Here is a 21,253-nt window from a genome sequence, read left to right as displayed (position 1 = left end):
CCCAGAGCGCCAAGAGGCAGAGTCACGACCCCCGCCCCAGCCAGCCTCATCCCCCGCCCCCCGTCCTGCCCCTGGCCCGCCCACTGCACAGCCCGACCACCTGGACAGCAAACGGCCCACTCGGCTGGGTATAAAAATCTCCCCCAATTAAAGAGTTCCTGCGGAGGGGCTGGAGTGATAGCACAGCGGGTAGGGCATTTGCCTTGCACGCGGCCGACCCAGGTTCGAATCCCAGCATCCCATAGGGTCCCCTGAGCACCACCAGGAGTGATTCCTGAGTGTAGAGCCAGGAGTATCCCCTGTGCATCGCCGGTTGTGACCCAAAAAGCAAATAAAATAAAATAAAATAAAATAAAATAAAGAGTTCCTGCGGAGATGGTTTCGTATACATGGCAAGTGGCTTTTTCTTTCCTTCTTTCTCTGGAGGGGAAGGGAGGTCGGGCCTTGCCCTGTGGTGCTCAGAGATGACCCCTCCTGGCTCTGTGCCCAGGAATCCCTCCTGGGGGGGGCTTGGGGGGGCGTTGGGGATGCCGGGGGGTCAACCCCAGGGCGGCTACATGCAAGGCAAATGCCCTTCAAGCTGTGCTAGCGCTCCAGCCCCCTTTCTCCTTTTCTCTCTCTCTCTCTTTCTTTCTTTCTTGCTTTCTCTCTCTTTCCTTCCTTCAGTCCTTCTTTCCTTCCTTTATCTCTTCCTTCCTTTATTTCTTTCTTTCTTTCCTTCCTTCCTTCTTTCCTTCCTTCAGTCCTTCCTTCCTTTATCTCTTCTTTCTTCCTTTCTTTCTTTCTTTCTTTCTTTCTTTCTTTCTTTCTTTCTTTCTTTCTCTTTCTTTCTTTCTTTCTTTCTTTTTCTTTCCTTCCTTCCTTCCTTTCTTTTTCTTTCTCTCTCTTTCTCTTTCTCTTTCTTTTCCTTCCTTCCTTCCTTCCTCCTTCTTTTTCTTTCTTTCTTTCTTTCTTTCTTTCTTTCTTTCTTTCTTTCTTTCTTTCTTTCTTTCTTTTTTTCTTTCTTTCTTTCTTTCTTTCTCTTTCTTTCTTTCTTTCTTTCTTTCTTTCTTTCTTTCTTTCTTTCTTTCTTCTTTTCTTTCTTTTTTTTCTTTCTTTCTTGTTTGCTTATGGTCCACACCCAGCGGTGCTCAGGGCTGACTCCTGGCTCTGCACTCAGGAATCACTCCTAAAGGTACTCAGGGGATCCTCTGGGATGCTGGGGATCGAACCCGGGTCAGTTGTGTGTCAAGCAAATGCTTCCTCCACTGTACCATGGCTCTGGCCCCGCTTTATTTTGTTTGGGATTTTTGGGGCCACACCCAACAATGTTCGGGGTTCACCCCTAACTACACTCAGGAATCACTCCTGGCGGTGCTCAGGGGACCCCATGGGATGCCATGGATCAAACCGGGGCTGGCGATGTATCAGGCTTTCCTGCTGTCCTGTCCCCCCGGCCCCTCTTTTCCTTCCCTATGGCTTGGGGGCCCGTGACTCTGGCAGCTGCCACCTGCTCGCCCTCAGGGGATGTCTCCCTTGGAGATTTTTTTCTTTTTTTTTGGGGGGGGGTCACACCCGGGGATGCTCAGGGCTGACTCCTGGCTCTGCACTCAGGAATCACTCCTGGCGGTGCTCGGGGGATCCTATGGGATGCCGGGGATCGAACCCGCGTCAGCTGTGTGCCAGGCCAACACCCTCCCGTCCATCCTATTGCTCCGGCCCTCCCTTGGAGATATTTTTTGTCCCCAGAGGAAAACAGCCCAGTTTGCACGGGAGATATCCATCCTCTTTGCTAAAATTCTGGTGCGCCCCTCCCCGCCCCCCAAACTCGAAGCTGACTCCAACCCCGCGACAGGCCTGGGGAGGGGCGGCTCACCGCTCGGGGGGGCTCAGCGCTTCGAGGGCTTCCTCTTGGGGTCCTCGGCCCCCTCCAGCTCCGGCAGCTTCTCCATCGCCCTCCGGGCGTGCAGCTGCAGTTCCCGCTCCAGCTCCTGGTTCCGCATGAGGGTGCAGTGCAGCTTCTGGGTCACCTCCTCAAAGTTCTCCTCGGCCTGTTTGGCCCGGGTCTCCACTTGCCTGCAGTGGGCAGGGAGGGGTGCGGTTCAGGGAGCGTCTGGGGGAGGCAGGGGCTGGAGCCATAGCCCAGCGGGGAGGGCGTGGGCCTGGCACGAGGCCGACCCGGGTTCTATCCCCGGCATCCCTTAGGGTCCCCCGAGCACCGCCAGGAGTGATTCCTGAGTGCAGAGCCGGGAGTCAGCCCTGAGCATCGCCGGGTGGGACCCAAAAAGCAAAATTAAAAAAAAAGCAGGAAGACGGTTGGAGGCAGGTGTCATGGCCACCTGTGTTGGAAGTGCTCAACTCCCAAACTGTTTCTATTTTTTTATTTTTCTTCGCCTAAGGGTGAACATGGGTCGGCTGGGTGCAAGGCAAACGCCCTCCCTGCCGGACTATCGTTCTGGCCCTTCCCAGTCCCGTTTCGGTCTCTCATCTCTTAGAATCACTGAACAGTGGCCGGATAGTTCAGCGGGTAGGGCGTTGGCCTTGCATGTGGCCGACCCCGGTTCGATTCCCAGCCTCCCATAGGGTCCCCTGAGCCCCGCCAGGAGTGATTCCTCAGTACAGAGCCAGGAGTCAGCCCTGAGCATTGCCAGGTGTGACCCAGCTGACCCAACACACACACACACACACACACACACACACACACACACACACACACACACACACACACACAGCGTTTCACCCCTCCCGGGACGCCCAGCCCTCGTGTGGGGGTGATGGGGGGGGCGGTCACTCACATGAGCTTTTCCTGCGCACGCTCAATGATGTGCATGGCTTCGAGGTACTTCTGGGCCAGGGTCCCTTGCTGGGCCGAGTCTCTCTGACAAAGGGAACGGGGGGGGGGGTGCTCAGTACTCCTCGAGTCTACGCCTCGAGTCCTGGCCGGGCGCGCTCACGGTCTCCGGTACGGTCTGGAGCAATATTTCTAGAATATTCTATGTTGTAGGCTCCCCTTCCCCGCGCCCCCCGAGCGATAGCACAGCGGGGAGGGCATCTGCCTTGCATGTGGCTGACCCGGGTTCGATTCCCGGCATCCCATAGGGTCCCCCGAGCACCACCAGGAGTAATTCCTGAGTGCAGAGCCAGGAGTCAGCCCTGAGCATCGCCAGGTGGGACCCAAAAAGCAAAAATAAATAAATAAATAAACCTCCATGGGTTTTTCCATGGCCGAGGCCAGAGGGGGGAACCTATAAATTCCATTTCCTCGGAGCTCCTGGTTCCTGGGAGCAGCCCCAAGGCTGTGGGCCCCCAAGGCTGCTTCTTCTCCCCTCTTCTTTCTCAAGCTTCGGGGTTCCCCGTCGGGGTTCCACATACGCACCCAGGACGTCAGCATGGGTTCTTCAAACAGAGGCTTCGCGTGGACATTGTCGTCTCTGCCCACGAATCGAATGACCGGTTCCTCCTGGGCAAACGTGGACGGTCTCTAGGGTACAGAGACACAGGAAGGATGACCAGGAGTGGGCAGGGATAAAGGGAGCCCCCCCACCCTGCATCTGGCCTGGCATTGGCTAACAGCTTATTCTGGGGGGATGGGGGTCTGGACCACACCCCACTGTGCTCAAGGCTGACTCCTGACTCTGTGGCTCAGGGCAACAGTACTGGTGGGGCTTGGGGACCCTATGGGGTTCTGGGGATCGAACCCAGGCCGAGCCCTACCAACTGTGCTATTTCTCTGATTCTTCCCACCTCCTTCAGTTTAAAAGTTTTTTTCTTGGTTGGGAGGCTGGAGCGATAGCACAGCAGGGAGGGCATTTGCCTTTCATGCGGCGGACCTGGGTTCGATTCCCAGCATCCCATACAGTTCCCTGAGCACCGCCAGGGGTAATTCCTGAGTGCAGAGCCAGGAGTGACCCCTGTGCATCGCCGGGTGGGACCCAAAAAGCAAAAAAAAAAAAAAAAAAAGTTTGATTTTTGGTTTTCTTTCTTTCTTTCTTTCTTTTCTTTTTTTTTTGCTTTTTGGGTCACATCAATGCACAGAGTCACTCCTGGCTCTGCACTCAGGAATTACTCTTGGCGGTGCTCGGAGGACTCAATGGGATGCCGGGAATCGAACCCGGGTTGGCTGTATGCAAGGCAAACGCCCTACCTGCTGTGCTATCACTCAAGCCCCCAAGTTTGTTTGTTTTTTTAATAAGTTTTTTGGGGTAGAGTCACACCTGGCGATGCACTGGGGTTACTCCAGGCTCTGCACTCAGGAATTACTCTGGTGGTGCTCAGGGGACCCTCTGGGATGCCGGAGATTGAACCCAGGTCAACCGCGTGCCAGGCAAACACCCTCTCCGCTCTGCTATTGCTCAGTCCCCCACCTTCATTTATGGAGGTTTTTTTTTTCCTTTTAAGGGGCAAGGGATTGGCTCAGGGGGCTACTCCTGGCTCCGTGCTCAGAGGTCATGGCTCCTGATGGCGTTCAAAGCAAACCACCTGCACTGCCAGGGGTGGAACGGGTCAGCTAATGGGGCCGCACGCCTGAACCCCGGAACGCTCAGCACTTTTATTCCAGGGGCTGCGGGAATGAGCTCAGGCAGGCTCCACGGGCCCTGCAGGGGGGAGGAGGGGAGAGGGGGGGAGGGGACGAGTGGAGAGCAGCCTGGAATGCGAAGGGTGCTTTGACACTCAGTCGCTCAACACATCTCCACTTCCTGTCCAGGAGCTAGCTGGACTCTGCGACTCATTCCGGTCCTGATGTTACTTCTCGGAGACCAGCCCCAGGCTCGGCCCGACGTCACTACATGCGGACACTAGACAGTGATGGGGGGAGGGTGCTCCACCCTATGTGGTCCCTTGAGCCCCCTTGGGGAGTCACCCCCGAGCACAGAGCCAGGAGTCAGCACTGAGCACTGGGTATGACCCCCAACAGCAAGTCAAAACCAAAATACTCCAAAAACTTACCTCCTCCTCAAAGTCCTCAAGTTCCTCCCCGTGTTCTTCTTCTGCTGCTCCTCTTCTTTTTTCTCTTTTTCTTCTTTCTCCTCCTCCACCTCCTCCTCCTCCCCTTTTTCCTCCTCCTCCTCACTTTCCTCCTCCTCTTCCTCTCCCTCCAGGTCTATGTCAATGAGAGGCTTGTATATTGGAGGTTCAAAGAGTTCTTCATCCATACTCTAGGTGAGAGTTTCCAGTGAGAGTTTTGTGTATAGAAATAGTTTTGTTGTATATGTGCAGTGGTTCAAAAATGCACCATTTGGGGCCAAAGAGATAGAAAGAAAAAGAAAAGAAAAAAGAAAGAAAGAGAAAGAAAGGAAGGAAATAAGAAAGAAAGAAAGAAAGAAAGAAAGAAAGAAAGAAAGAAAGAAAGAAAGAAAGAGAGGGAGGGAGGGAGGGAGGGAGGAAGGAAGGAAGGAAGGAAGGAAGGAAGGAAGGAAGGAAGGAAGGAAGGAAGGGAGGGAAATGAAGGAAGAAAGAAAGAAAGGAAGGAAGGAAGGGGGAGGGAAAGAAAGAGAAGAAAGAGAAAGGAAGAAAGAAAAAGAAAGAAAGAAAGAAAGAGAGAGAGAAAGAAAAAGAAAGAAAGAAAGAAAGAAAGAAAGAAAGAAAGAAAGAAAGAAAGAAAGAAAGAAAGAAAGAAAGAAAGAAAGAAAGAAAGAAAGAAAGAAAGAAAAAGAAAGAAAGAAAGAAAGAAAGAAAGAAAGAAAGAGAAAGAAAGAAAGAAAGAAAGAAAGAAAGAAAGAAAGAAGGGAAAGAGAAAGAGACAGAAAGAGAAAGAAGGAAGGAAGGAAGGGAGGGAGGGAGGGAGGGAGGGAGGGAAAGAGGAGAGAGAAAGAGAAGAAAGAAAAGGAAGGAAGGAAGGAAGGAAGGAAGGGAGGGAGGGAGGAAGGGAAGAAGGGAGGGAGGGAAAGAAAGAGAAGAAAGAAAGAAAAGAAAGGAAGGAAGGGAGAGAGAGAGAGAGAGAGAGAGAGAGAGAGAGAGAGAGAGAGAAAGAAGGTTAGTGAGAGTCTAGGAATGCAGTTTTGCTTATGAGAGGCCCAGGTTCAATCCCCAGCACCTCATGGCCCCTGAGCACTGCCGAAAAGCAGCCCCTGAGCACAGAGCTAGGAGTACCCCCTGAGCAGCACTGGGTGCCCCCTCCCCAGTAAAGGCCCCTGGGGTAAAAGACAATGAGCTAGGGAAGACTTCAGGAAGCAAAAAGACCACATACGGAGCTGGAGCGACAGCACAGCGGGGAGGGTGCTGGCCTGGCACGCGGCCGACCCGGGTTCGATCCCTGCCACCCCCTAGGGTGCCCCGAGCACCGCCAAGAGCGATCCCTGAGTGCAGAGCCGGGAGTCAGCCCTGAGCACCGCCGGGTGTGCCAAAGAAGCAGGGAAATCCAAGCGTTTGGAACAGGAGGGGAGGGGCCAAGGCAAGAGTGGGCGGGGCTCCCTGGGAATGACCGGCCCGGGGCCGCCGCGCGCTGGCCTGAGCTTGCAGGGGGGGGTCGGGTGGGGGCGGGCTCACCTCTTCCTCCAGCAGAACCACCTTCTCCGCGGACTTCAGCAGCTTCACTCGGGAGCACCTGAGCGCCGACAGCAGCGAGCCGCAGCACTGGATCCACTCGTAGCACTCTCTCTGCGGGGGCGGGCGGTCACCGCGCCGGCCACGCCCACCCGGGCCCAGCCGCACTCTTGGGGTGGCTCTGTGCTCAGGGCTGGCTCCCGGCTCTGTGCTCAGGGCTCACTCCTGGCTCTGTGCTCAGTGCTGACTACTCCCAGTTCTGTGCTCAGGGCTCACTCTTGTCTCTGTGCTCGGGCTGACTCCTGGCTCTGTGCTCAGAACTGACTCCTGGCTCTGTGCTCAGGGCTGACTCCTGTCTCTGTGCTCAGGGCTCACTCCTGATTCTGTGCTCGGGTTGATGCCTGGCTCTGTGCTCAGGGCTTACTCCCGGCTCTGTGCTCAGGGATGACTCCCAGCTTTGTGCTCAGGGCTCACTCCTGGCTCTGTGCTCAGTGCTGACCTCTGTCTCTGTGCTCGGGCTGACTCCTGGCTCTGTGCTCAGGGCTGGCTCTCGTCTCTGTGCTCAGGGCTGACGCCTGTCTCTGTGCTCAGGCTGATGCCTGGTTCTGTGCTCAGGGCTGACTCCCGTCTCTATGCTCAGGGCTCACTACTGATTCTGTGCTCGGGTTGATGCCTGGCTCTGTGCTCAGGGCTTACTCCCGGCTCTGTGCTCAGGGATGACTCCCAGCTTTGTGCTCAGGGCTGGATCCTGGCTCTGTGCTCAGGGCTGACTCCCAGCTCTGTGCTCAGGGCTCACTCCTGGCTCTGTGCTCAGAGTGGCTCCCGGCTCTGTGCTCAGGGATGACTCCTGGCTCTGTGCTCAGGATTCACTCCCAGCTCTATGCTCAGGACTCACTCCTGTCTCTGTGCTCGGGGATGACTCCCAGCTCTGTGCTCAGGGCTGGTTCCCGGCTCTGTGCTCGGGGCTGTCTTCCGGCTTTGTGCTCAGGGATGACTCCTGGCTCTGTGCTCAGGAATCACTCCCGGCAGGGCTCAGGACAGCAGCCAAGTACTCAGCAAAAGCCAAGGCAACATCGCTGGGAACTCATCTCCAGCAGGCGGGGAAACTCAGGCAACAAGGAGTCTGGGAGATGCTGAGAGGACCAACCCCAGACTCTGCATGCAGGAGACCCATCTCTCACCTCCTGGCACCCCAGGGTGCTCCCCCCTACCCCCCTGCCCCCCCCCGCCAGCCTGGGGCAGCCCCCAGCGTCGGGGCGTGGGAGTGGCGGTCGTCCGCTGTCATCAAAGGAAGCTGACAGAGAGGCAAGGCAGAGGGGAAGCGAGAGGGTCCTGACCTTCATCAGGGTCAGCTCGGCCAGGTCCTTGGTGGGGACAGTCATCACCAAACCTTTGCAACAGCTGCAGGGGCGAAGGGTGCGCAGAGCGTGAGTGCCCGCTCCGGGAGACACGTGTCCTGCGGGGGTCGGGGGCAGGGCAGCTAAAGCGCCACCCTTTGGGGCTGGAGTCCCAGACACAGCAGGAAGGGCATTGGCCTGGCACGCGGCCGACCTGGGTTCGATCCCCGGCATCCCATAGGGTCCCCTGAGCACCGCCAGGAGTGATTCCTGAGTGCAGAGCCAGGAGTCAGCCCTGAGTATCGCCAGGTGGGACCCAAAAAGCCCCAAAAGAAATCAATAAAAAGGACTATAAATTGCTAGGCTTTTTTTTGGGGGGGGGGCGGGAGGACACACCTGGCAATTGTTGGGGGTGTAATCATCAGGGGTTCCTCCCGGCTCTGCACTCAGGAATCACTCCTGGCAGTGCTCGGGGGACCCTAGGGGATGCTGGGAATTGAACCTGCATCAGCCGCGTGCAAAGCAAACGCCCTCCCCTCTGTACTATTGCTCCAGCCCCCATTTTCCTTTTTGGCTTTTTGGGTCACACCCAGTGATCCTCAGGGGTTCCTCCTGGCTCTGCACTCAGGAATCACTCCTGGAGGTGCTGGGGGGGGGACCCTATGGGATGCTGGGAATCGAACCCAGCCAGCCCCCGCATTCAAGGCAAACGCCCTCCCCGCTGTGCTATCGCTCCAGCCCCAGGATACTTTTGTTTGGGGGTTTGCCTTGTTTTGTTCCTTTCTGTTTGGGGGTCACCCCCTGCACTCAGAAATCACTCCTGGGCCATGATGAAGCTAGTATTAAAAAAAAATGAACAAGTGGGAAGGATGCAGGGGCCATAGCACAGCGGGGAGGGTGTTGGCCTGGCACGCGGCCGACCCGGGTTCGATCCCCGGCATCCCCTAGGGTCCCTCCGAACACCGCCAGGAGTGATCCCTGAGCGCAGCATGAATCTGAAACTAAAGACAAAAACCCAAACGGAACAAGCAGTGGGGCAGAGAGACAGCACCGGGGAGAAGGCTGCTGCCTCGCAGTGCTCCCCGAGCACCCCCAGGCATAGGGCCCGCCCCCCGCGCACCTGGTCAGGTGGGTGCAGAACCGGTACAGCCGCTTGGTGAGTTCCACGGCCTCCAGCTCCAGCTGGGCCAGGCCCAGGCTGCGTTTCTCGGGCCCCTCCTCGGTCCTGGGCACCGTGTCCTGGTCCACGGAGGGCGGCACCATCACGATGAGCAGGTTGATCATCCAGCGGATCATGCTCAGGTGCAGTTCCTCCGTCTGCGGGGACAGGAGGGGCTGTTTCCCACCACGTGCCACACCAGGCACGTCGCAGACACCGTGTCTGCTTGTGTCCAGCCAATTTTTTTCCTTTTTTTCTGCTACTCATCATCAAGTGCCTTTTATTTTTTTATTTTTATTTTTGCTTATTTTTAAAATTTTTTTTATTTTTATTATTATTATTATTATTTTTTGCTTTTTGGATCACACCCAGCGATGCTCAGGGCTGACTCCTGGCTTTGCACTCAGGAATTACCCCTGGCGGTGCTTGGGGGACCCTATGGGATGCCGGGGATCGAAACCAGGTCGGCCGCGTGCAAGGCGAACACCGTACCCGCTGTGCTATCGCTCCGGCCCCAATTTTTTTATTTAATTAAAAAAATTTTTTTTATTCTTTTATAGCCCAGCCAATATTTTTTTATTTTTTCCTTTCCGATTTTTGAGTCCCACCCGGCGATGCTCAGGGCCGACTCCTGGCTCTGTGCTCAGGAATCACCCCCTGGTGGTGCTCGGGGGACCCTATGGGATGCTGGGAATCAAACCCGGGTTGGCCGCATGCAAGGCAAACGCCCTTCCCCGGTGTGCTCAGGAGTAACCCCTGAGTGTTGCCAGGTGTGACCCAAAAATAGGAAGAAAATAAAAATAAATAAAATAAATAAATAAAAATAAATAAAATATAAATAAATAAATAAATAAATAAATAAAAAACAACTTTTTTTTTTGCTTTTTGGGCCACACCCAGCGATGTTCAGAGCTGACTCCTGGCTCTGCACTCAGGAATCAGCCACTGGCAGTGCTCGGGGGACCCTATGGGATGCTGGGAATCGAATCCGGGTTGGCCGCATGCAAGGCAAACGCCCTCCCCGGTGTGCTCAAGACTAACCCCTGAGCGTTGCCGGGTGTGACCCAAAAAAAGGAAGAAAATAAAAATAAATAAAAATAAATAAATAAATAAATAAATAAATAAATAAAAATAAAATAAATAAATGAAAGAACTTTTTTTTTTTGCTTTTTGGGCCACACCCAGCGATGCTCAGGGCCGACTCCTGGCTCTGCACTCAGGAATCACCCCCCTGGCGGTGCTCAGGGGACCCTAGGGGATGCTGGGAATCGAACCCGGGTCGGCTGCATGCAAGGCAATGCCCTTCCCCGATGTGCTCAGGAGTAACCCCTGATCGTTGCCGGGTGTGACCCAAAAAAAGGAAGAAAATAAAAATAAATAAAATAAAAATAAATAAAATAAAAATAAATAAATAAATAAATAAATAAATAAAACAACTTTTTTTTTTTTTTGCTTTTTGGGCCACACCCGGCGATGCTCAGGGCTCACTCCTGGCTCTGCACTCAGGAATCAGCCACTGGCGGTGCTCAGGGGACCCTATGGGATGCTGGGAATAGAACCCGGGTCGGCCTCATGCAAGGCAAACGCCCTCCCTGGTGTGCTCAAGAGTAACCCCTGAGTGTTGCCGGGTGTGACCCAAAAAAAGAATTAAAATAAAAATAAATAAAAATAAATAAAATAAAAATAAATAAATAAAACAACTTTTTTTTTTTGCTTTTTGGCCCACACCCAGCGATGCTCAGGGCTGACTCCTGGCTCTGCACTCCTGGCGGTGCTCGGGGAACCCTATGAGATGTCGAGGATCGAACCCGGGTCGGCCGCGTGCCCGGCAAGCGCCCTCCCCGCTGTGCTGTCACCCCGGCCACTATTTCACAAACCGTTAGCGGGGAGTCAAAAGGCACTGCCCCAGACAGACTGAAAACAGCTGAGTGGCATTTTGGAGCAATGGTCCCTTGTAAGTCCCCGTGTTTGCCCTCCCAGCCGCCCATCCCCCCAACCCACAGTCAGCCCAGATAAGTGACCCCCCTCGGAGCACCCTCGGGCGAGTACTCACGCTGTGCTGGAGTTCGCTGCTGCCGTTTTTGATCTCGGTGTCCATCTTCAAAAGCCACTGTTTGATCATGTTGAATATGACCATCTGAAGGACCCTGCAAAAAGGGCGAGGGTGTCGCAGGCAAGCGAGCTCAGGGCTCAGGAAGGCGGAGGCGGAAACTCCTGTGCTGGGGTCCCCCCAGCCCTCGGGGCAAGGGGAGTAAGACCCCGAGTGCTTGGGGAGTGAGGAAATAATTGCAATCAGCGCCATGCTAAAAAAAAAAAAATTAAAATCTGGGCCAGGGCGACCCGGCAGAGGGAAGGGCGTTTGCCTTGCACACGGCTGAGCTGGGTTCGATCCCCAGCACCCCGTAGGGTTCCCCCAAGCACCGCCGGAAGTGATTCTGGAGTCAGTCGTGAGCCTTGCCGGGCTGGGTACGTGACCCAAAAACCAAAACAGAGGGCCGGAGCGACAGCACAGTGGGGAGGGCGTTGGCCTGGCACGCAGCCAACCAGGGTTCGATCCCCGGCATCCCAGAGGGTCCCCTGAGCACTGCCAGGAGTGATTCCTGAGTGCAGAGCCAGGAGTCAGCTCTGAGCATCGCTGGGTGGGACCAAAAATAAAAGTCGAGGCTGTAGAGAGAGCACAGAGTTATAAGGTGCCTGCCTGGCACACGGCCGACCCGGGTTCGATCCCCGGCATCCCACAGGGTCCCCCGAGCACCACCAGGAGTGATTCCTGAGCGCAGAGCAGGAGTCAGCCCTGAGCATCGCCGGGTGGGACCCAAAACCAGAACAAAACCCAAAAACTCATGGTCTAGCCAAACATGAGGTGTCACTCAAGCACCAAAAGGCAGGTGGGGCTCATACCTCACCCTGGGGCACCCGGAAAGGGAAGATGCTGGTTCCATCTGAGTCATCCTGAAGCTCAATCTCCTCGAACCCCACCCGACACACTTCCAGGGGGCTGCGGCTGGTGGGGTGACTGCTACAAAGTTTCTTTCTTTGTTTTGGGTCCTCGACCCATTAGTGCTCAGGGCCGACTCCTGGCTCTGCGCTCAGGAATCACTCCAGGCAGTGCTCAGGGGACCTGATGGGATGCCGGGGATCGAACCCGGGTCCACTGCGTGCAAGGCCAACACCCTCCCCGCTGTGCTATGGCTCTGACCCCAATTGGAGGCTTCTTTATTGAGGTGACACGGGTGTCCTTAAATTAAGTGTTAACGGTTGGCCCTGTGTCTGGGCCAGTCTAAAGCCAGTGGGCTGGACACTTTCCAAGAGCATCTTAAATGAGATGTGTGTTATATGTCAATAAAAGCTACCAAAACAAACCACCCCTCGACCCCCCCCAAAAAAAAAAGCAACAAAAATATCTTTTTTTTCCCTTTTTGGGTCACACCCAGTGATGCTCAGGGGTTCCTCCTGGCTCTGCACTCAGGAATCCCTCCTTGCGGTGCTTGAGGGACTATGGGATGCGGGGAATCGAACCCGGGTCGGCCGGGTGGAAGGCAAACGCCCTCCCTGCTGTGCTATTGCTGCAGTCCCGCCAACAACAATGTCTGTAAGGGAAAATGAGGTTGACGCACTTACAATCCAGAAAATTGGCCGGAAACCTCAGAAACACTCCCCAGGACGGTGAAGAAGGTCTCGAGCTGGGACAGCAGCTCACAGATCCTCTGGTAAAGGTCCTCGCACTCCGAAGTCAGAATTTCAGACGCCTTCGTTAACGCTTTGATCTTGAACAAACAGTGTTCCAGAGTATTCATCATCCTGGAGAGAACCCAAGAAACACCTAAAAAGTGAGAAAAAAAATAACAAAAAATGAAAGGATGAATTTCTTTTTTTTTCTGTGATTTTTGGGTCACACCCGGCGATGCGCAGGGGTTACTCCTGGCTCTGCACTCAGGAATGACTCCTGGCGGTGCTCAGGGGACCCTATGGGATGCTGGGGATCGAACCCGGGTCGGCCGCGTGCAAGGCCAACGCCCTTCCCGCTGCGCTATCGCTCAAGCCCTGAAGGGATGAATTTCTAACCAAATGAATTTCTAGAAGTATTCCTAAAAAGCAAACTAAAATCTATTTTGTTTTTGCTTTTGCCCTGACTCTGCATGCAGGAACTATTCCTGGCGATGCTCGGGGGGGCCATATGGGATGCTGAGGATCGAACCCGGGTCAGCCATGTGCAACGCACGCACCTTCCCTGTTGGACTCATGCTCCGGCCTCTCATCTATTTTCAACAATTAATATTTTTGTGGGGGGGGGTCACACCTGGTCATGCTCCTCCTGGCTCTGCACTCAGGAATTACTCCTGGTGGTGCTCGGGGGACCCTATGGGATGCTGGGAATCGAACTCGGGTCCACCGCGTGCAAGGCAAATGCCCTGCCCGCTGTGCTATCGCTCCAGCCCCCAACAATTAATTCTTTTTTTTTTCTGAGTCACACCTGGCGATGCTCAGGGGTTCCTCCTAGCTCTGCACTCAGGGATCACTCCTGGCAGTGCTCAGGGGACCCTATGGGATGCTGGGAATCGAACCCGGGTCGGCCACGTGCCAGGCCAACGCCCTTCCCGCTGTGCTATGGCTCCAGCCCCTCTTTGATGAATCTTGGGCCAACCTAGGCGGTGGTTCTGTGCCAAGGCCCAGTGGGACCAAGGACTCCTCCAGACCAGCCTGGCACGCTCGGTGCTCACCGTTGTTCCCGCTCATCCTGAGCTCCAACTCGCCGTGGAATTGCTCCGTGAGCTTGAGGATGTCCTGCATGTTGCTGTGCTCCGTGGGCATCTTCCCGGTCAGATCCCGGTGGCGGGATAGGATCTTGCAGCTGACGTCCACCCAGTTGTCCTCCACGTGCCGGATGATTCTCAACGAGTCGTACTTGGAGGACAGCGCCTCCCCCGAGATGCTGTTCTTCATGTCCAACAGCATCTGTGGAGACACGGAACTGCATCTTGGAACTGCACTGTCCGCGCTGTCATCCCGTTGCTCGTCGATTTGCTCGAGCGGGCGCCAGTCACGTCTCCATGGTGAGACTTGTTGTGACTGTGTTTGGCATCTTGAATCGGCCACGGGGAGCTTGTCAGGCTCTGCCGTGCCGGCGGGATCCTCTTGGTAGCTTGCCGGGCTCTCTGAGAGGGACGGAGGAATCGAACCCGGGTCGGCTGCATGCAAGGCAAATGCTCTACCTGCTGTGCTATCGCTCCAGCCCATCTTGGAACTATATGCTATTTATTGTTGTTGTTGTTGTTATTATTATTATTATTATTATAGGGGGTGGAGGGGGCTGGATTTTGTTTGCGGACCACGTTTGCCGGGGCTCCTTCATACCAAGCCTGCTGAACTGTCTCCCGGCTGTTTGGGTAACGGTTTTTGTTTGCTTGTGGGCCACACCCAGCAGTGCTCAGAAGTCACTCCTGGTGGTGCTCGGGGGACCCTATGGGATGCCGGAGATCAAACCCGGGTCAGCCGGGTGCAAGGCAAACACCCTCCCGGCTGTGCAATGGTTCTGCCCGGGCTCTTTATTTTATTTTATTTATTTATCTTTGGCCTTTTGAGTCACACCTGGCAATGCTCAGGGCTGACTCCTGGCTCTGTGCTCAGGAATCACTCCTGGCGGTGTTCGGGGGACCCTATGGGATGCCAGGGATCGAACCCAGATCGGCCGCGTGCCAGGCCAACGCCCTCCCGCTGTGCTATGGCTCCAGCTGTTCTTCCAGCGGTGTTTTTCTGAAGAGTGGGACGTGCCCCCCAGCTTGCGGGGGGAACCGCCAGGTTTTCCATGGCCAGGGGGTGGGGGTGGGGGGGGGGTCCTTCCTTCCCGGGGGCTCACCTTCCGCCACGCCTTGAAGTCTTCCGTGATTGACAGGAGGTCCTGCTTGGTGGGGACCAGCCCTCCGCTCATACTGCAGGAAGGAGAGCGAGGGGAGGGTCTCGGGAAGGTGGCCGGCACCTTCCGCAGCTTCTCCTCAGCGGGGCCGGCCCCTCTTTAGTGCACACGCCCCCAACTCAGATGCATTCCATGGGGGGGGCGGGGCGGGGCGGATCGCGGGCTACATGTGGGCAGGAAGTCATGCAGGGCCACAGGCACACGCTGGAGGACACGTCCCGCGAGAGCCCCCCCCCCCCCGACATCCCCCAGGTGCCCCCAAAAGAGCCAGGCACCTGAGCGGCACTGAATCCTCGGACCCTGGCAGCTGCACCAGCCAGCTGGGCCAGTATCGGAGTGGTCCCGGGCCCCCCAGCACTGCCAAGAGGACCTCCTCCTCCCCCCCAAATAAAGATGGGTGGTCTCGGGGGCCAGGACTGTGGCTCAGTGGGAGCGCTCAGGCCCTGCCAGATGGGGCCTGGGTGAGCCCAGCCTGGCACTGCCCACCCTGCAATTTACATGGACCCCCAGAGCACAGCCAGGAGCAGCCCCTGAGCACTGCCCAGTGTGGGGGAGGGGGAGAGAGGGGGACAGATAAGACAGCAGGGGGGAGCTGGAGCGATAGCACAGCGGGGAGGGTGTTTGCCTTGAATGCGGCCGACCCGGGTTCGATTCCCAGCATCCCATATAGGAGTGATTCCTGAGTGCAGAGCCGGGAGTCAGCCCTGAGCATCGCCGGGTGGGACCCAAAAAGCAAAAAAAAAAGAGAGAGCAGGAAGGAAGGAATGGAGGGAGGGAGGGAGGAAGGAAGAAAGAAAGAAGAAAAGAAGGAAGGAAGGATGGAAGGAAGGAAAAAGAAGGAAAAGGAAGGAAGAATGAAGGGAGGGAGGGAGGGAGGAAGGAAGGAAGGGAGGGAGGAAGGAAGGAAGGAAGGAAGGAAGGAAGGAAGGAAGGAAGGAAGGAAGGAAGGAAGGAAGGAAGGAAGAAAGAAAAGAAAGGAAAGGAAGGAAGGAAGGAAGGAAGAGGGGAAAAGGAAGGAAGAAGGAAGAAAGAAGGAAGAAGGGAGGAAGGAAGGAAGGAAGGAAGGAAGGAAGGAAGAAAAAGGAAGGAAGAATGAAGGGAGGAAGGAAGGGAGGGAGGAAAGGAGGAAGGAAGGAAGGAAGGAAGGAAGGAAAGAAAAGGGAGGAAGAAGGAAAGGGAAGGAAGAAAGAAGGAAGAAGGGAGGAAGAAAGGAAGGAAGGATGGAAGTAAGAAAAAGAAGGAAAAGAAAGGAAGAATGAAGGGAGGGAGGGAAGGGAGGAAAGAAGGAAGGAAGGAAGAAAAGAAGGAAAAGGAAAGAAGAAGGAAGGAAGAAAAAGGCAAAGGAAGAAAGAAGGAAGGGAGGGAGGGAGGAAGAAGGTGAAGGAAAAGGAAGGGTGAAGGAAGGACGAAGGGAGGAAGGAAGAGAAGAGAGAAGGAAGAAAGAGAAGAAAAGAAGAGAATGAAGAAGAGAAGGTAGACTAGAAAGGAAGGAGGAAAGGCAGGAAAGAAGAGAAGGAAGGGAGGGAGGGCAGGAAGGAAGAAGGAGAGGGCGGGAGGGAGGGGAGGGAGGGGGAGGGGCGGGAAGCTGGGGCAGGGGTCCAGCGTGTAGACTCTGGTCCGGTCCCGCCCGGCTCCAAGCGGGCTGCCCTGAGCCCCCCACGCGGGGCGCATCCCCGGCTCCCCCCCCCCCCTCCCCGAGGGCCGCTGGACGGGCAGTGCCCGGGCCCCGCGCACGCACATGGACTGAAGCGCGTCCCGCCAGCGCTCCAGGCCGGCCCCTGCACGGCTTCCACGCTGCGCCGGGCGCCCGCCTCCTCCTGCTCCACCTCCTGCAGGAACTTCCTCGCCGACGCGCGCCAACTCCCGGTCAACTTCTGCAGTAGCGCCAGGTCCGCGGTGTCCTGGGGGGGGCGGGAAACCGAGTCCCTGCTGCACCGATCTGGGTTGCCAGTCCCTCACGGACATCCACTGGGGTCCGGGCCAGAGCAAGAGGGCCGCTGGCCTGGCACCGCCGGTTGGCCTGGGTTCGAGCCCCGGCATCCCAGAGGGTCCCCAGAGCACCGCCAAGAGTGATTCCTGAGAGCAGAGCAGGAGTCAGCCCTGAGTATCGCTGGGTGGGACCCAAAAGCAAAACCAAACCAACAACAAACACAAAGACATCCATAACGTCCTGGTTCATATTCTAAAAAAGTAGGAAGCTCCAGAAAGTGGGGCTAGAGTGGATGAGAGAGAGAGAGAGAGAGAGAGAGAGAGAGAGAGAGAGAGGAAGAGAGAGAGGAAGGAGAGAGATATGGAGAGAGAGGGTAAGAGAGAAAGGGAAAGGAGAAAGAGAGAGATGGAGGGGGAGAGAGAGGAGAGGGAGAGAGAAAGAGAGATGGAAAGGGGAATGAGAGGGACAGAATGGGAGGAAGAGAGAAAGGGAGAGAGAGATAGAAGCAGAGAAAGAGAGAGGGAGGGAGAGAAAGGGAGAGAGAAGAAAAAGGAGAGGGAGAGGGAGAGAAGGAGAGAAAGAGAAATGGAGGACAGAGAAAGAAAGGGAGAGAGAAGAAGAGGGAGAGGGGGCCGGAGCGATAGCACAGCGGGTAGGGCGTTTGCCTTGCACGCGGCCAACCCGGGTTCGATCCCCGGCATCCCATATGGTCCCCCAAGCTCTGCCAGGAGTAATTCCTGAGTGCAAAAGCCAGGAGTAACCCCTGAGCATCGCTTGGTGTGACCCAAAAAGCAAAAAAAAAAAAAGAGGGAGAGGGAGAGAGAGGGAGGGAGAGAGAGGGAGGGAGGGAGGGAGGGGGAGGGAGGGAGGGAAGGGGGAGGGAGGGAGGGAGAGTCCTGAAAGTGGACTATAGATCGAACATGACGGGCACTCAATACCTCAATACCTCTACTGCAAAACCACAACACCCAAGGGAGAGAGAGCAAAAGGGAATGCCCTGCCACAGAGGCGGGGGGTTGGGGGGAGAGGAGACGGGGTGGGGGTGGAGGGAGGGATGCTGGGGACATTGGTGGTGGAGAATGGGCACTGGTGGGGGGAGGGGGACTCGAGCATTGTATGAATGAACACAAGCATGGAAGTTTGTAAGTCTGTAACTGTATCTCACGGGGATTCACTAATAAAACAGAAAACGCAACAGACTTGCAAGGGGCGCAGAGCCCCTCAGACCCCTCTGGGGAGCCCTACCTGGCTGCACAGCAGGATGATGAAGTGCTTCGCGTGCTGGTGCCAGCTTTTCTCGTGCAGGTAGAGCGTCTTGGCCAGTACGACATGATTTCTTGAAATTAACTAGAGAAAGAAAGAAAGAAAGAAAGAAAGAAAGAAAGAAAGAAAAGAAAGAAAGAAAGAAAGAAAGAAAGGAAGGAAGGAAGGAAGGAAGGAAGGAAGAAAGAAAAGACTGAATTAAACCCAAACCGACGGCAACATTTTTATTGGACTGTTTTATTTTTCTTTTTGGGCCACCCCCGGCGATGCTCAGGGCTGACTCCTGGCTCTGCACTCAGGAATCATTCCTGGCGGAGCTCGGGGGACCCTATGGGATGCTGGGAATTGAACCCGGGTCGGCCATGTGCAAGGCAAACGCCCTCCCCACTGGACTATCGCTCCTGCCCCTTTCATTGAATTGTTAACTCAACCTCAACCTCAACTTCACCTTTTTCTTTTTTTTTGCTTTTTGGGTCACACCCGGCGATGCACTGGGGTTACTCCTGGCCTTGCACTCAGGAATTACTCCTGACGGCGCTCAGGGGACCCTATGGGATGCTGGGAATCGAACCCGGGTCGGCCACATGCAAGGCAAACGCCCTCCCCACTGTGCTATGGCTCCAGCCCCTCAACTTCATCTTTAAACCAGGGAGAAAACTTCTATCCTGGGGCAAGAGAATAGCACAGTGGCAATGACATTTGCCTGGCACGCAGCCGACCCGGGTTCGATCCCCGCCATCCCCTAGGGTCCCCTGAGCCCCGCCAGGAGTGATTCCTGAGTGCAGAGCCAGGAGTCAGCCCTGAGCATCGCCGGGTGGGACCGAAAAAGCAAAAATAAATAAATAAATAAATAATGAAGAAAGAAAGGAAGGAAGGAAGGGAGGGAGAAAGAAAGAAAGAAGAAAGAAAGAAAGAAAGAAAGAAAGAAAGAAAGAAAGAAAGAAAGAAAGAAAGAAAGGAAGAAGGAAGGAAGGAAGGAAGAAAGGAAGAAAGAGAAAGAAGGAAGAGAGAAAGAAAGAAAGAAAGAAAAGAAGGAAGAAGAGAGAAAGAGACAGAAAGAAAGGAAGAGAGAGAAAGAAAAAAGGAAGGAGGAAGGAAGGAAGAAAAGAAAGAGAGAAAGAAAGAAAGAAAAATAAAGAAGAAGAGAGAAAGAAAGAAAGAAAGAAAAATAAAGAAGGAAGAGAGAAGAGACAGAAAGAAAGAAAGGAAGAGAGAAAGAAAAAGGAAGGAAGGAAGGAAGGAAGGAAGAAAAGAAAGAGAGAAAGAAAGAAGGAAAAGAAAGAAAGAAAGAAGAAAGAAAGAAAGAAAGAAAGAAAGAAAGAAAGAAAGAAAGAAAGAAAGAAAGGAAGAAAGAGAGAAATAAAGAAAGAAAGAAAGAAAGAGAGAGAAATGAAAGAAGGAAGGAAGAAGGAAGGAAAGAAGAAAAGAAAGGGAGAAAGAAAGAAAGAAAGAAAGAAAGAAAGAAAGAAAGAAAGAAAGAAAGAAAGAAAGAGAAAGAAGGAAGGAAAGAAAGGAGAAATAAAGAAAGGAAGAAAGAAAAAGAGAGAAAAAGAGAAAGGAAGAAGAAAGAAAGAAAAAGAGAGAGAGAAAGAAAAGAGAGAAAGAAAGAAAGAAAGAAAGAAAGAAAGAAAGAAGAAAGAAGAAAGAAAGAAAGAAAGAAAGAAAGAAAGAAAGAAAGAAAGAAAGAAAGAAAGGAAAGAAAACATGGAGTATTTTCACACAGGCTGCACACTGGGGCAAGGCACTTGCCTTGCAAATGACTGACGGGGCTTCAAGCCCTGCATCCCCCCGTCCCAGCCCCGCTGAGCCCCGCCCGGTGAGATCCCTGAGCACCGAGTCAGGAGCAAGCCCCGAGCATCCCCAGGTGGGGCTCAGAGACCAGACGGAAAGAAAACCAGAAGAACGACGGCGCTTCTGCTCGGTTTCCCCAGCAGCCTGGGGGGGGGGGGGGAGGCGCTCCCGGGCGCTGACCTTGAGGGCCAGGTCGTAGGCGGCCATGCTCCACGTGTCCCTCTCGGACATCAGGTCTTTGATGCAGTTCTCCAGCCGCTGTCTCTGCATCGAGTACAGCTCGTGGTAATCCTCGACGATTCTACAGGGGCAGACACAGGCACGTAGGGGTCCCGGACAGCCGCTGGGCTCGGGGCGGCGTGGTCCCCAGGGTGCAGCAGGGCCTGAACACACGGACGTCTGGGGTTCCACCCGCAGCGCTGCACACACACCCCCGCCCTGCAGGGAACAGCCCCGGTCCCTGGGAAAGCCACTCAGATCTTGGGGTTCATTCCCAAGATGGCTCCCTCTCTTCCTCCCTCTCTCCCTCTCCCTCATCTTCTATCTCCCTTTCTTTCTCTCCCTCCTTCTCTCTTTCTCTGCTTCTATCTCTCTCCCTTTCTCTCTTCCTCCCACTCTGTCCCTCTCTTTCCCCCTTCCATCTCTCTTCCTCTCTCTCTCCCTCCCTTCCTCTCCTTGTCTCTCCCTCCCTCTCCCCCACCCCCTCCATCTCTCTCTCCCTCTCCCTCTCTCCCTCTCTCCTCTCTCTCTTCCTCTCTCTCTATCCCGAATAGCAACAACACACTTGACTTTTGATGATGACGGTCTGGAGCGATGATGGTGCTGGGGGGGGAGGTGGGGGAAACTGGGGTTCAGCCGTGGGGGGGCATGGGGGAATCTTGGGGTCATTCCCAGCCCTGCGCGTCCCCACAGATACCAGGGGCTGTGCCCACTGAGCACGGCCAGATGTGGTCCAAGAGCGAAAACAAAAAACAACTGAGGGGCTGGAGCTATCAGCGGGGAGGGCATTTGCCTTGCACGGGGCCGACCCAGGTTCGATTCCCGGCATCCCATAGGGTCCCCCGAGCACCGCCAGGGAGTAATTCCTGAGTGCAGAGCCAGGAGTAACCCCTGTGCATTGCCAGGTGTGACCCAAAAAAGAAAAAAAAAACAAACAACTGAGACTCCTCCTCCTCCTCCTCCTCCTCCTCCTCCTCCTCCTCCTCCTCCTCCTCCTCCTCCTCCTCCTCCTCCTCCTCCTCCTCCTCTCCTCCTCCTCCTCCTCCTCCTCCTCCTCCTCCTCCTCCTCCTCCTCCTCCTCCTCCTCCTCCTCCTCCTCCTCCTCCTCCTCCTCCTCCTCCTCCTCCTCCTCTCCTCATCCTCCTCCTCCTCCTCATCCTCCTTCTTCTTCCCTGCCC

The 21,253-nt window shown here is 54.9% G+C and overlaps 1 protein-coding gene across 1 annotated transcript in view; it reads right to left on the bottom strand.

Annotated features, from left to right (window-relative positions):
• Positions 1–792: 792 nt before the first annotated feature.
• The window catches only part of AXDND1 (axonemal dynein light chain domain containing 1), a gene marked incomplete at its 3' end in the record, with an annotated part of 27,890 nt that continues 7,429 nt past the window's right edge, over positions 793–21,253 (bottom strand). The window contains exons 5-20 of the mRNA XM_055121223.1: positions 20,641–20,678; positions 20,037–20,157; positions 18,048–18,149; positions 16,607–16,773; positions 14,816–14,888; positions 13,680–13,914; positions 12,580–12,781; positions 11,012–11,105; positions 8,920–9,116; positions 7,800–7,863; positions 6,466–6,576; positions 4,975–5,135; positions 3,356–3,458; positions 2,775–2,857; positions 1,935–2,055; positions 793–861 (exon numbers count right to left, since the gene is read on the bottom strand). Of these exons, the coding sequence (XP_054977198.1) occupies positions 793–861; positions 1,935–2,055; positions 2,775–2,857; positions 3,356–3,458; positions 4,975–5,135; positions 6,466–6,576; positions 7,800–7,863; positions 8,920–9,116; positions 11,012–11,105; positions 12,580–12,781; positions 13,680–13,914; positions 14,816–14,888; positions 16,607–16,773; positions 18,048–18,149; positions 20,037–20,157; positions 20,641–20,678 (1,941 nt within the window). The remainder of the gene's footprint in view (positions 862–1,934; positions 2,056–2,774; positions 2,858–3,355; positions 3,459–4,974; positions 5,136–6,465; positions 6,577–7,799; positions 7,864–8,919; positions 9,117–11,011; positions 11,106–12,579; positions 12,782–13,679; positions 13,915–14,815; positions 14,889–16,606; positions 16,774–18,047; positions 18,150–20,036; positions 20,158–20,640; positions 20,679–21,253) is intronic.

Source organism: Sorex araneus, chromosome X (genome assembly GCF_027595985.1).
Source record: "Sorex araneus isolate mSorAra2 chromosome X, mSorAra2.pri, whole genome shotgun sequence".
In the NCBI taxonomy this organism is placed as follows: Eukaryota; Metazoa; Chordata; class Mammalia; order Eulipotyphla; family Soricidae; genus Sorex; species Sorex araneus.
Note: the sequence above shows the minus strand (reverse complement) of the source record. Positions and strands in the feature narration are given on the sequence as shown.